The following is a 13,982-nucleotide window of genomic DNA, read 5'->3' as shown; positions in this document are numbered from 1 at the left end:
ATCTCGTAAACCATGCTTAAAACCACTCATACTCTTGTTACGACTCTTTATTTTTCCAGTCTTTTGGCCTCCACAAAATCCTTTATCTTCCTCACTATCTCAAAAAGTTAGATCTATTATTTATCTCTGCAATACCATCATCAGCTCCTCTTATTTCTCTCTTTCTCACTGAAGATCTGTAGATACCACTCTAAAATGCTAATTTCAATGCCAAACATGCATATTCAGTCATTTTCTCTCTCTCAAGCATTGCCAATCTTAAGAAAAAATACTTTATTGCAACAATCTGTCCTCACCATCAACAGATTTGAGAAAAAAGAAAAAGCTCCATTGCAGATCTCTTTTAGCAATTTTACAAAACCGGTTCAACCGTACCAATTTTCGGTTTTACGGTTGAACCGGACAATTTTTAACTATTTTCGGCTTTTAGTTCTTTTTCAGTTATTTGTTATAATTGGACCAAATTAATATCCAGTTCACAGTTAAACCGGTTGGACCGACCAGTCTGGTCCAATTTTTAAAACTATGTGCATGACTCTCGCTTTTAGGGTCCGTTTGGTTGGGAGAATAGAAAATGGAGAGAAAATGGAAAAGTGGAAAGATAGAAAAGATTTTAGTTTTTCTCATTTGTGTTTGGTTAGGAGGGTGAAAAAGTGGAAGGATGGAAAACTTTTTTGTTTGATTGAAAATAAAGTTTGTATAAATTTACCACTATGTTTCTATTAAATAAAACAAAAAGTATCTCATTATACTTTTAAAAAAAATTTGTATAGATGTATACTTCATTAAAGTTTTAAAAAAAAATAGTATAAAAAATTAACCCAAAACTTTTTTCTAAAAACAAAAAAAAACAAAAACAAAAACTAACCAAAATTAATGAGAAAATAAATATATGAGCACCAAAAAATAAACAAAAGAAGAAGAAGAAGAAAAAAGTTAACAAGTTCAGACAAAATCAAAGAAAGAGGAAAAAAAAAAAAACCAAGCACATTAGTAAACAGGGAAAGAAAAAAATCAAAAGAAATAAAAGAAAAGAAACCAAGCACGCTAGTAAACAGAGGAAAAAAAATTGAAGGAAAAAAAAAAAAACCAAGCACATTAGTAAACAGGGAAAGAAAAAAATCAAAAGAAATAAAAGAAAAGAAACCAAGCACGCTAGTAAACAGAGGAAAAAAAATTGAAGGAAAAAAAAAAAAAGAAAAAAAAAAAGCCAAGCACGTAAACAGAGAAAGAAAAAATCAAAGGAAAAGTAAAAAAAAAAAAAAAAAAAAAACTTAAAAAAAAAAGGGTAATTTTGTTCAAATATTTTTTTTACTTTCACTCTAATTTTTTCTCTAATTTAGAGAGATTATATTTTAAAGAAGAGAAGAGAAAATTTGTGACCCCATTACTTTTCTCTCCCCCTCCCCCCTCTCAACCAAACAATAAATATCATTTTTCATCTTATTTTTTTCTTTTTATTTCTCATCTTCTCTATTCTCACTTCAACCAAACATGCCTTAAACGTAATAAAAAATAAAAAATAGAGGCGTAATTGACGATGGCTTTTAGCCGTAATTTATGTGTATATATATATATATATATATATAAAACAAAACAAAACAAAAGAACAAGTCGGCCTGTGCGTATGATTTATTTGACTGCCAAGTGCCAATTCATTATTCACGATGGCTGAGGACAAGTCTTCTACCTCTTTTGGCTCTATAAATAAAGCCAATTCTCTTGCCCAAAAAATCATCCTTCTCATTTTCAATTCTGCTTACTTGATTAGGCCTTAGAAAGAGAGAGAGAAAATGGGCTCCCTAGCTTTCACAGAGAAACCCCATGCAGTTTGTGTCCCCTACCCAGCTCAAGGTCACATAAACCCCATGCTAAAGCTAGCAAAAATCCTTCACTACAAAGGCTTTCATATCACCTTTGTAAACACAGAGTACAACCATAAGCGCCTGTTAAAATCCAGAGGTCCCGACTCTCTCAATGCGCTTCCCTCCTTTCAGTTCGAAACCATTCCTGATGGTCTTCCTGATCAGTCTGATATTGATGCCACCCAAGACGTACCATCCCTATCTGCCTCCACACAAAAAAATTGCTTAGCACCTTTCAGAAACCTTCTCTTGAAACTGAATGACACCTCTTCTTCCCATGTCCCTCCAGTCACTTGCATTGTTTCTGATGGTATCATGAGCTTCACTCTAGACGCAGCAGCTGAACTGGGCATCCCTGATGTTCTTTTCTGGACAACCAGTGCATGTGGGTTCATGGGCTATGCTCAATATCGCCATCTCATTGAGAAGGGTCTAACACCACTCAAAGGTATTAATCAACTTAAACGCGTCTTATATTAGTGAGACGCTCTGTTTATAAAATTGGGACCATAAGTCATTCCAAAAGGTCACCTAGGATTGATATTCAATATTGTACAACATGACCATTATCTTCCATTTCATCCATTAAAATAATCTATTTTTAATCTATTTTTCTGTAAAATTTTAAATAACATGAAAGTTCGTACGTTCATTTTTAGATTTATAAAATTTAACACAAACTATGTAATTGATCCATTTCCAGATATTGTAGTACCAATATATATACTTGTATGAATTTTTATCGTAATTTTTAATTGGTTATTCAATTTCTATGTGCAGATGAGAGTTATTTGACAAATGGGCATTTAGATACAATCATAGATTGGATTCCAGGAATGAAAGGTATCCGTTTGAGGGATCTCCCAAGCTTCGTTACAACCACAGACCGAGATGATATTTTGCTGAATTTTGCAATGGTTGAAGCCGAGAAAGCTCAGAGAGCTTCTGCTGTCATCTTAAATACTTTTGATGCCTTAGAGCATGAAGTATTGGAAGGACTTTCAACCATGTTTCCTTCTATTTGCTCCATTGGTCCCCTACAACTTCTCGTAAATCAGATCCCTGATAACAATTATAAATTGATTGGATCAAATCTTTGGAAAGAAGAAGAAAGGTGTATCGAATGGCTAGACAAAAGACAACCAAACTCTGTTGTTTATGTAAATTTTGGAAGCGTCACTATCATGACAAGCAATCAATTAATTGAGTTTGCTTGGGGACTAGCAAACAGCAAGCAAGCATTCTTGTGGATCATAAGGCATGATCTTGTAAGAGGTGACTCGGCTGTTCTTCCTCCTGAGTTTTTAGAAGAGACCAAAGAAAGGGGTCTCTTAGCAAATTGGTGTTCTCAAGAAGAAGTTCTGAGTCATCCATCTATTGGTGGGTTCTTAACTCATAGTGGATGGAATTCCACACTTGAAAGTGTGTGTGGAGGAGTGCCAATGATCTCTTGGCCTTTCTTTGCTGAGCAACAAACCAATTGTCGTTATACTTGCATTGAATGGGGCATAGGCATGGAGATGGAGAGCGATGCAAAGAGAGGTAAAATAGAGAGCCTTGTTAGAGAGCTGATGGTGGGAGAGAAGGGCCAAAAGTTGAAGAAGAAAGCTATTGAGTGGAAGAAATTGGCGGAGGAGACCATTAGCCCTACTGGGTCATCTTTCGTGAATTTGAACAAAATAATTAGTCAAGTGCTTCTAGCGTCGACTACTAATTGAAGGGGGTGTTTACATTTTTTTTTTTTTTTTGATAAGCAGGGGGTGTTTACATTTGATATGCTTATCGAAGCTTGTTATTGTAAGATAGCTAGTATTGTGATCCCAATTCTTTTCTTTCTTTCTCTTTTCTTTTGTTTTTTCCTTTGCTAAGATCCAGTTCCTTCCGTATGTTTTGCAATTACTGGCCCATCTTGGGATTATCTCCTACGATTTTTCTGGACATCTTGTCCCTTCACCCCATTTTTTTTATGGATTTTACTACTGTGTAACTTAAGGTATATAATAGTATTTTTTTTTTAAATTTATTTAATTATAATTTTTTTTTCAAAAATATATGGCTTAGACAAACATTAACCGAACTCTTCTTTTATTGAGTTTTTTTTTTTCGGTGCAAATCTGTAGACTTGTCTTTCTTTCTTTGTTTAAGTCAAGATATGATGTCCATTAATGAAAGTTCAAGACGTGATGTTTGTGGAAGCAATACATGAACCAAAAGATTTTTAGAATTAGAAAATCTAATAAGTTTTATAACAAAATATTTAAAAAATGAAGTAAAACTACTACTTCTTCAATGCTGACAAAATACAAATAAAATAGTGCGATATTATTGTCTCTTAATACAATTTAAAATAATTATTTTCAAGTTTTTTTTAATCTAATTAATAATCCATAATATATCTTATATTAAATATGCTATTTTTTTTTAAATGTACAAAATCAAATAGTTATAAAAAAAAATACACAGTTTTTTAATGCATCACTTTTCTTTTTTGGTGAGGCCTAGTTTTGACAATATTTATTATTAAAAATGCTCATCATATTGTTAAAGTAGAAAACTAGATATAAGAATAGTAATTAGAAGTACAGTTATTCTATAAACAAACAAGTTCTTAGGTTGTTGATTTTCTTAATCCTTACTACCCACATAGTATAATTAAAAAAAAAATCATGATAAATAAAAAATGTGTGAGGATTTACTATCATTGACGTATCCTTACTCATTGACGTATCATTGAGGATTTATTATCTTGTGTATATGCACGAACACATTTAAAAATAATCACAATTACCTACATATATGAGTTCAAATTATACTTGATAGCAGAATTATAACTTACACATTTTTTAAGTTATGAATTTCTAAAATATAAAATAAATTCTCATATATATATATATATATATATGATTTAAAATCTAATTGAATTTGAATTCTTTGATTTTTGCACATAATAATTCACTTGTCACAAAAATTAAAAAAATTAGAACTGACTCAGGGTGAAAATTGAACTTCAATTAAAATTCAATTTAAAATCTAATTGAAGTTAGACTTTTTTATTTTTACACCTAATAATTTATTTTAAACAATTTTTTTAAAAAAAAAGATAAAATATGTAGTGCAAAATTGGATTTTCTCTAAAGTTTGGCTTTAATTATATATATATATGTATATATTTGCCTTTAATTTTCTAATAATTAAAATGAGATTTTTAAATATATACTAAAGGATGGAAAAAAAAAAGATTGGGTCAGAAATTCTTTTATTTAGAGGAGGATCTGGATCATGCGTCCATCAAATTTTTAACTTATTTGTATTAATTGACTTTTTGATTAGGATGACAAATATTAAATATTTGTTGTTAAAAGACATTTTAATTTCGACAGAAAAGTAAGTTTTAGTTTTATTAGCGTTGGGGCAGGTGGACCATGCCCCCTTGGTCTCTGCCACAAGCCCACAAGTTGTCATTTTGACGGTGGAAGATAAGGTCAAATATCTGACTGAACTAGTAAACTGCCAATTACCAAATTATTTATTTAATGGAAGCAAACCTACAAAATAGGCGTGCAGGACGTAACGAACAAGTGGAGGGTACCTCCAAAATGATATATTTATTTTATTTTTATAATTATTAAGCGATGAGCATGAACTCATGACTCATCCACCCTCTGCAACTCAAAGTTATGACCTTAATTATTATTTAGCAAAAAAGAAAAAAAAAAAGTTATGACCTTTGATGATGTATAAATCGTCAATCAAGTTGGTTCATCCAGATAGTGCTGAATTCTTATTATTATTCCTGCAAACGTAGAACAACGGTTCTCTTAAGGTGGTCATTGGTGTAGTGCATGCCACAATGTCCCCAATGCCAAAGTCAATGTATAGAAGTTTTTTTAGAGAAATAAGAAAGCTCTAAATATTAGAAATTCCTATGTAAGAGTTTTTTTTTTTTAGGTGAAAATTCTCTCTACTTTGCTTCTGATGAGTGTGTATATATAACTTTGTGGTTTCTAGTCGTTGGGGCCTTAATTGTGGTTTTAATGTTCTTCTTGTAACGCCTTAAGGCTTATTATTGCGGGTCTTGATGAGGCTCCAACGGTCTAACAGCTAGTTGGTAACTGCCTAAGGTATTGAATCCTCTTATTAATGACTTGCTTGCCTTCGTTTATGCCGTGTCGAGGTGGACAATGGTATTTCATGAGGTCGTCCAAGGAAGAAGGTCTCATCAGTCCCATCAACTGCCCCCCAAGTTCTGTGGTCGTCATGGTGTGTCAGGACAGAAGATGAAAGGTTTTTTGACTAGACATGGCTCTTGAGGTTTTGTTCCACATTTAATGCATAGTGGCGGCACCACACGCATTGTGGCCACGTGGCATGTTCTTACCAGTGGAATTAATGCACCAATTGTGTGACTCTTGGGTTTCTCGCTGAATTTCAGGGCTTTTAGGATTATCTTCTCTCCCCCTCCGTTTTCTGGCTTTCCATGGTTAGTAGCACTGAAGTTAGGATAGCTTGCCCCTCAATTTCATTCCTCTTTGCGTGTTTAAAGGTTTCTTTAGGCGTTTCTTGTACCTTTCTCCCTTTAGTTGAAAATTTTATCTTTGAGGGTAGTAGTTTAAGCGTCGCTTTGGTTGATTTGGTCCCCTTGCTTTGTCAGTCAATTGATTGGTTCGAGGGTTTAGTGAGTGAGAGAGGGGCAATGTCTGAGGTAAGATCGAGTGAGCTTGAGATCGGGTTGTCGTCTAGTGACGATCCTGTGGCGATGGAGGAAGATACAGCGATCTCCGTCCCTCTGGAAGTTAGGGCTTTCCCTGCCCTTGGGGAGGTGTGCATTTTGGACAATGAGACATTGTCTAGGTTTAGAGAGAGATTTCAATTCCTTGAAAGGGTTAGGGTTCGTTTTCCTCACAGGAGGAACGAGCTTGCCACTTTTCGCTTGGGGAAGTATGCTTCTACATGGCTGCTTTCTTGAGCGGGCTCGGATTCTTCATCCACCCTTTCATCATGGAGCTCTTAGGCCGTTTCGGCATTGCTCTTGGGCAGCTTATGCCTAATTCGTGGAGGATAGTGGTCAATTGTATGGAGATATGGCTAGCTACTACTGAAGGGGATATGATTAAGGTGGACCGAGTTTGTTTATTTGTATCATCTAAAGGAGTCCAAGGAGCACGAGTACTATGAACTGGTGCCTTGAGAAAGGAGGACTAGGATCGTTAGGGACTTGCCCTCATCATTCAGATACTGGAAGTCCCGCTTCTTTTTTGTGTCCGGGGATGAATGAGAGACTCCCTCTAGTGAGGTGTGGGGTGATCTCCCTGGGTTGCTCCGTCGGTGGAGAACCCCAAGTCTAGGTGTGTCTTTATTTCTATCAGTATTTTGTCCTTGATTTTTTTTTGTACATTTTATTGTCACTAATTCTTTTGTTCATTGTCTCATGTAATTTAGAGACAGCCGAAACTTAAAAGAATGTATAAGCAACGTGTTGAGGCTGCCATTGAGTATGCAAAGTCAATTGACAATTTCGACGACTTGGTTGATCCTCGCACTTTGGCTTTGTACTGCCTTGGCCCGGAGCCTTCCGCTTTTGTCCTGCACACTATTGAGAGAGAAGAGAGGAAAAATAAGCACATTATTTAGTTCGTCATTAATTCTGTCTTTCCCCTTTCTTTCTTCTTTTTTTAACAAGTGTTTCCTCTTTGCAGGAATGACAACTAAATTCAACAAGGATATGTATGCGGAAATGAGGTCGAAGAAAAACAAGCCATTGTCCAATCTCGGGAAGAGGGCAATGCGCGTGGTAGAGAAAGGAGTCTCTGTCATTCTAGCTGTCCCCGACACTGAGACTCCAAGGACAGCTTCTCCAGCCACCTCAGTCAAAGAGGTCACTCCCATCCCAAAGAAACCACGCGTGGTCAACAAAGGGAAGGAGAAGGCTGATTCCCATTCATCTAGCGTTTGGGACGATGCTGGACTTGCAGTGGAAAGGGCACATGAGGTCGTCACTGCTGAGGAATTAAAGGTCTTCTCTGGTATGCCTTCCAATGAGGTTGTGAGTCGTCATATCCACAAACTTGTCCAGGTAATATGCTCGTGCAATTTCATCCTTTTTTTTTTATCGTCTAGAAGACTTCAATCTTCTTTTCAGGTGCTGGGGGAAAATCTTCATATCACCTCAAAGTACCTTACTTAGGAGGCCAAGGTCGCGTCTACGGTGTCCAGGATGGAGGCTTTGGAGGCAGAGAACTCCAAACTGAAGAAGGACCTGATCATTGCAATGGACGAGGCCAACACCATCAAGGAGAATGTTAAAACCTTGAGGGATGACCTCAGAGTTGAGCGACAGTTGACTCTAGAAAAAGATGAGCAACTTCTGGCCACAGAGGAGAAAGTTAAGATTGTTTCTGCTAAGGCCGTTGAGGCTTTCCAGCAGACTGAGGAGTACAACACAATACTCTTCAGTTGGTATTATAAAGGTTTCGAGCTCCTGAGACGATACCTCGTCAAGCACCCCACTGGAGTGGATCTAGAGAGTTTGGACCTGGAAGAGGTGGACAAGGACATGGCAGCTGACGAAGCCTCCCAGCCCACAGCTCCTGAGGGTGATGCTCTGTAGAGTGCTCTTCCGCCTCCTACTGTTGTTGATGCATGAACCTGCTTTTTCTACTTTTTCTTTGTGACTTTTTTTTTTTGGGTGCCCAATGTGTTTTAGGCTTTTATAATACTTTCAGAACAATTCTAATTTAAGAACGATGTTTTTGCCCAGTGTTTATGGGCTTTTAATTATAATATTGAAACAATGTTGGTTGCTCGTTGTTTTTGGGCCTTCAATCATAATTTAGTACTTACTTGTTTTTGCTCCTTCCTTGCATATTACTTAGTGATTGTGTGTGGTCTCTGTCTGCCTCATCTTTATGCATCAGTAACTTACATTGTTGTTACTTAGGTAAAATTTTCGCTGACTCATACTTGTTGGGGGGATCTTGATCTATCAATAACTTACATCCATCTAGGCAGAATCTTGTTACTTAGCTAATTTTGTGACCTATACCCATTAGAGGGATTTTGTCGTTCCTTGGCTTCGTTAGTAACTTACGTCCATCTATGTGGAATCTTGTTACTTAGCCAATTTTCTTTGACTTACACCCATTGAAGGGATTTTGTCATTCTTTGCCTTCGTCAGTAACTTACATCCATCTATACGGAATCTTATTACTTTGCCATTTTTTTTTACTTACACCCAGTGAAGGGATTCTGTCATTCTTTGGCTTCGTCAGCAACTTACATCTGTCTATGCGGAATCTTGTTACTTTGCCAATTTCCTTTGCCTTAAACCCAGTGAAGGGATTTTGTTATTCTTTGGCTTCATCAACAACTTACATCCGTCTATGCGGAATCTTGTTACTTTGCCTTTTTTTTACTTACACCTAGTGAAGGGATTCTGTCATTCTTTGGCTTCATCAACAACTTACATCTGTCTATGCGAAATCTTGTTACTTTGCCAATTTTTTTTTACATGCATCACATTGGTTGAATAGTTCTTTTATTGCTTTATTTCAATCATGAATACATTCATCCACTACATCTACTAATAGTATTGTTTCAAATGCTCGATGTTCTGTGGTCATGGTAGTTTTTTCCCATCCAACATTTTTAGATGGTAAGTATCTTGCCTGGAGTAATGGGTGACTCAGTAAGGTCCTTCCCAGGTTGGGTCAGGCTTCCCCTAAGTTGGGTTCTTGGTGGCAGGCGTGACTTTACGCCGGACGAGGTCTCCAATGGTCATTGGAGCTTCACCCTTCTGTTGTAGTACTCGGACATCTTCTGTTGGTACTCTGCCATCTTGCGTGATGATTTGTCTCTAGATTCGTCCACACAATCCAAGTTGATTCTCAGTTGATTGTCATTGCTGCCTTTGTGGAAAGCTTCCTGCCTCAAGTTGGTGACTTCTACTTCAATTGGAATGACTGCTTCGGTGCCATAGGTGAGACTGAAGGGGGTCTCTCCTATTGGAGTTCTTGCTGTAGTCCTATATACCTACAAAACATTAGGCAGCTCTTCCAGCCATGCACCCTTCGCCTCGTCCAGCCGAGCCTTGATGATCCTGAGTAGGGTCTTGTTCGTTACTTCTGTCTGGCCATTAGCCTGTGCATGACCAGAGGACGAGAATTGATTCTTGATTCCTAGCCCCGAGTAGAATTCCCTAAACCCTTGACTGTCAAATTGCCTCCCGTTGTTTAAAACGATCGTCTGTGGTATCCCCAACCTGCAAACTATATTCTTCCACACAAAGTTCTGGACCTTCGCCTCCGTTATAGTTGATAATGCTTTTGCTTTAACCCATTTTGTGAAATAATCAATGGCAACTAGTAAAAATTTAACCTGTCTTTCACCTTGGGATAGTGGACCAAGGATGTCGAGTCCCCACTAAGCAAACAGCCACAGTGAGGCTATTGTCATCAGCTTTTCGGACGGTATGCATTGGACGTTTCCAAACCTCTGGCATTTGTCACACTTCTTCACAAACTCTTTTGCATCCTTTTATAGGGTAGGCCAAAAGTAACCTGTTTGAATAATTTTGCTGATGAGGGTTCTTGAGCCTGCATGGTTTCCACAGATTCCTTCATGGATCTCTTCCAAAATATATTTTGCTTCCTCTTCATTGACACACTTCAGGTAGGACATGGAGAAGCCCCTTTTGTACAAAGAGTCATTCAGGACCATGAACCGAGCTGCCCTCTTCCTTATATTCTTGGCTTCTTCGGCATCTTGTGGAAGCCGTCCATCCTGAAGGAAGGATAGGATTAGGGCTATCCAGCTGTTCTCACTCTAGATTGCAAAGATATGGACCTCTTCGATGCTGGGGTGCTTTTGGACTTCAATCTTCAAATCTATGTCTGTTGGCCCTGCCTCTGATGATGACTGCTTCGCAAGCACATCTACCCCCATATTCTGGTTTTTGGGGATCTGTGTGAACTCCACTTGATCGAACTCCTGTGCCAAAAGCTTCATCAACTTCAAGTAGTTTTGCATCTTCTCCTCTTTCGCATTGAACTCCCCCTTTATTTGACCCACGGCGAGCTTAGAATCACTCTGGAGGAGTATATTTTTAATTCCTAGCACCTTCGCGACCCTTAAACGCATCAGTACTCCCTCATATTCAGCTTCATTGTTGATGGTCGGGAATGCTAACTAAACTTCATATTTGAGCGCCTCTCCTTCGGGGGTAATGATAATGACCCCTACCCCACCTCTCTTCTGGACTGACGAACCGTCAGTCTGAATCGTCCATCTTTCCACCTCATCCGTATTCTCCTCGTCATTAGGAACTGTAAATTTAGCGATGAAGTCTGCCAGTGCCAGTGCCTATGCCTTAATAGCTGTTCTGAGGTGGTATTCTATGTCAAACTGGTTAAGCTCTGTAGCCTATTCAGGCAAGACATTTTATATGAGGGCATTGGCTCACTCTGCTTTTCCTGTGGCAGAATGAGGCACCGAAAAAATCAATGTCCGTATACAGTTAAGGAGATGGTGGTAGAGATGGATAATGCCGGCCAGAGTGATCTGAGAAGAAACGATGCTGAGGAGGAAGAGAGCTCTAATCCCGATGGGAAAGAAGCGGGAAATGATAGGGGAGATTATGGCCATTGGATGCTAGTGGGGCGTAAGAAACATGCTACCAAATCTCGGGCAACCCATACCCACTCCCTCAAGTCAAACCTAGAGAAAATCCCAGCATTAAATGCTAAGGATTTAGGCCGGCTTAGAAGGCTTGCCCCATAAGCTACCCACCAACTAGGCCTCTTAGAGTTTCACCAGATGGGAAGTGTAAAATTAGGAGATTTGACAACACAAGTCTAATGGACCCCACTTGCTCCCTCAGCCAAGAGACAACAGCTTCTGAGGCATCCCAAAGTGAGTTGCCCAACGCACCCCACAGCCCCTCGGGCTTGAAGAAAAATGATCCCATTGGTAACTACACTTCTCCAAATTCAATCCACCTAGGATTGAAATTTCCACGCCTGCCCCAAAAGTGAATAACAAGTTCAAGTCCAAACTGAGAGTAGCAACGGCAAGCCATGGGAGACAGCTTACAAAGGCAGTGGGCAATAAGCCTCCACGGGAAAATCATGACCTTGTCCCTACCTTTCATCCAACAGACTTGAGCATCTCCCACCATGATTTGGGGGTGTTTCAACCAGGAGCAAATACAAGCATGAAGCCATACTTTTCCTCTAACTCCAGAGAGCCAAAAGTTGGGTTTTCTTCCACTGACCGCCCCGGCATGGCTAGAGTGGGAAAACCCCTGGTGGAGATTTCCAACGGACATTCCAATAGTAGTAGAAGGGAAGATAATGGGTTGGAAGCACTATTGCTAACTTCGCTGAATTGTCTTTTGGCTGAACAACCTCTTGGAGGAGGTCTAAACAAGGAAAATCTCGGCAGATGGACTAACAGCAACAAGTTTAATGGGATCTTCGGAAGCCATCAAGATGATTCAAGTATGTGGCATATACCCATAAATAAATCTTCTGATCAGCTCAAGGGAGCAGCTATTGGGGATTATGGAGCATGCGATATGCATTTGGAAGAACAAGGAGATAACGAAGTCCAAGCTGAGGGAGCTGAGTTGGGACTTGCTGAACCAAGCAAGGAACCAATTTCAGATCAGTAGGGATCCGCCCATCCTTTTGACAGCGACCATGAATATCATTTGCTGGAATTGTAAAGGGGCTTTAAACCCCATTTTCAGAAATACCTTGGATAGTTTGATGAGTAAGTATAATCCATCACTTGTCATTGTGATGGAGACCCACATTGGTGGACTGAAGGCCAAAGACATAACAGATAGACTCCCATTCGATGGAGCCATACACAAAGACACTATTGGGTACACTGGAGGGCTCTGGCTTCTTTGGAATTCAGAAGGTGTGGAAGTCACTCAATTGGCAAAGAAAGAACAAGAAATTCATGTCATTGTAAAGGTACTTTCCTCTAACCAGTCTTGGATTCTATCATGTATATATGCTAGTCCTAGATATGTTGAACGTAAATTACTTTGGGAGAATTTAGTTAAAGTTTTAGGCTGCACAATTTGGGTTAATAAGCAAGACATAGGTCACTTCACCCAAGAATGCCTGGACAAAGCCTTTGCAAACTAGGATTGGATTAATCTTTACCCGGAGGCCTCAGTTACCCACCTCACTAGGGTACATTCAGATCACTGCCCCATTTCACTCTGCCTTGACAAGCCTGCTTCCCTTACGCTGACCAGACCTTTTAAGTTCCAACCAGTCTGGATGTCCCACCCCCTTTTTGTGAGCAGACAATTGAGCCAGTGACCTTAGTCTCAGCACAAATCTCTTAAAGTTCACCGAGGCAATTAAAATATGGAATGAGGAGGTTCTTGGGAATATTTTCCATCGGAAGAGAAGAGTGGAGGCGTGGCTTGCAAGCATCCAAAAATCCCTGGCCAATGGTCCAAATGCCCAACTCTTAGCCTTGGAGAAAGAGTTGAAGGAAGAGTATTGGGTAATTAATAAGTAGGAAGAGGAATTATGGTCGGTAAAATCTAGGTACAACTGGCTGATTCAGGGAGATAGAAATACAAATTTTTTTCCATACTTCAGCTCTGATCAGAAGGAAAAGGAATAGGATTTCTTGCTTCAGGGAATCTGATTCACAATGAGGAGGTTATTACTTCAATTATTAGAGAGGGTTACATTTCCTTGTTCACAACAAGCAAAACCAGTGCTCCCATCTCTATCTAGAATGTCACAAGCTGGTCTAATAGCTTATTAAGAAAGGAAGGTGAGTTGATCAATTGCCCGATCACAAGGAAGGAGGTAAAAGATGGGCTCTGGAGCATGAAGTCATTCAAGGCTCCTAGTCCTAATGGAATGCATGCAGGTTTCTATCAAAGAAATTGGAACATTGTGGAAAATGTGCTGGTAAGGGAAGTGTGCTCTATCTTTAAAACTAGGGTCATGCCTAGTCATCTTAACCAAACCCTGATCACCCTCATACCTAAGTGCACATGAGCAGACTACCTTGGCTTATACAGACCAATCAGCCTTTGTTATACTATTTACAAGATCGTAACAAAAATCATAGTTCAGAGACTTA

General features: G+C 38.8%; 1 protein-coding gene across 1 annotated transcript; it reads left to right on the top strand.

Moving 5' to 3' along the window:
* The first annotated feature begins 1,735 nt into the window (after positions 1-1,735).
* On the top strand, positions 1,736-3,914 carry LOC142613669 (7-deoxyloganetin glucosyltransferase-like). Its single transcript, XM_075786116.1, has 2 exons — positions 1,736-2,313; positions 2,646-3,914. The coding sequence occupies exons 1-2, from the start codon at positions 1,794-1,796 to the stop codon at positions 3,581-3,583; spliced, it is 1,458 nt and encodes a 485-aa protein (XP_075642231.1). The 5' UTR covers positions 1,736-1,793; the 3' UTR covers positions 3,584-3,914.
* The last annotated feature ends 10,068 nt before the right edge of the window (positions 3,915-13,982 follow it).

Source organism: Castanea sativa, chromosome 10 (genome assembly GCF_040712315.1).
Source record: "Castanea sativa cultivar Marrone di Chiusa Pesio chromosome 10, ASM4071231v1".
In the NCBI taxonomy this organism is placed as follows: Eukaryota; Viridiplantae; Streptophyta; class Magnoliopsida; order Fagales; family Fagaceae; genus Castanea; species Castanea sativa.
This window is presented reverse-complemented; position numbering and strand designations above follow the sequence as displayed.

What these genes read in the sequence shown, in the direction of transcription:
- LOC142613669 (XM_075786116.1), top strand. Translation starts at nt 1,794, where the DNA reads ATGGGCTCCCTAGCTTTCACAGAGAAACCCCATGCAGTTTGTGTCCCC. An exon ending in GGGTCTAACACCACTCAAAG is followed by an intron (nt 2,314 to 2,645) that starts GTATTAATCAAC and finishes TTCTATGTGCAG; the next exon opens with ATGAGAGTTATTTGACAAAT.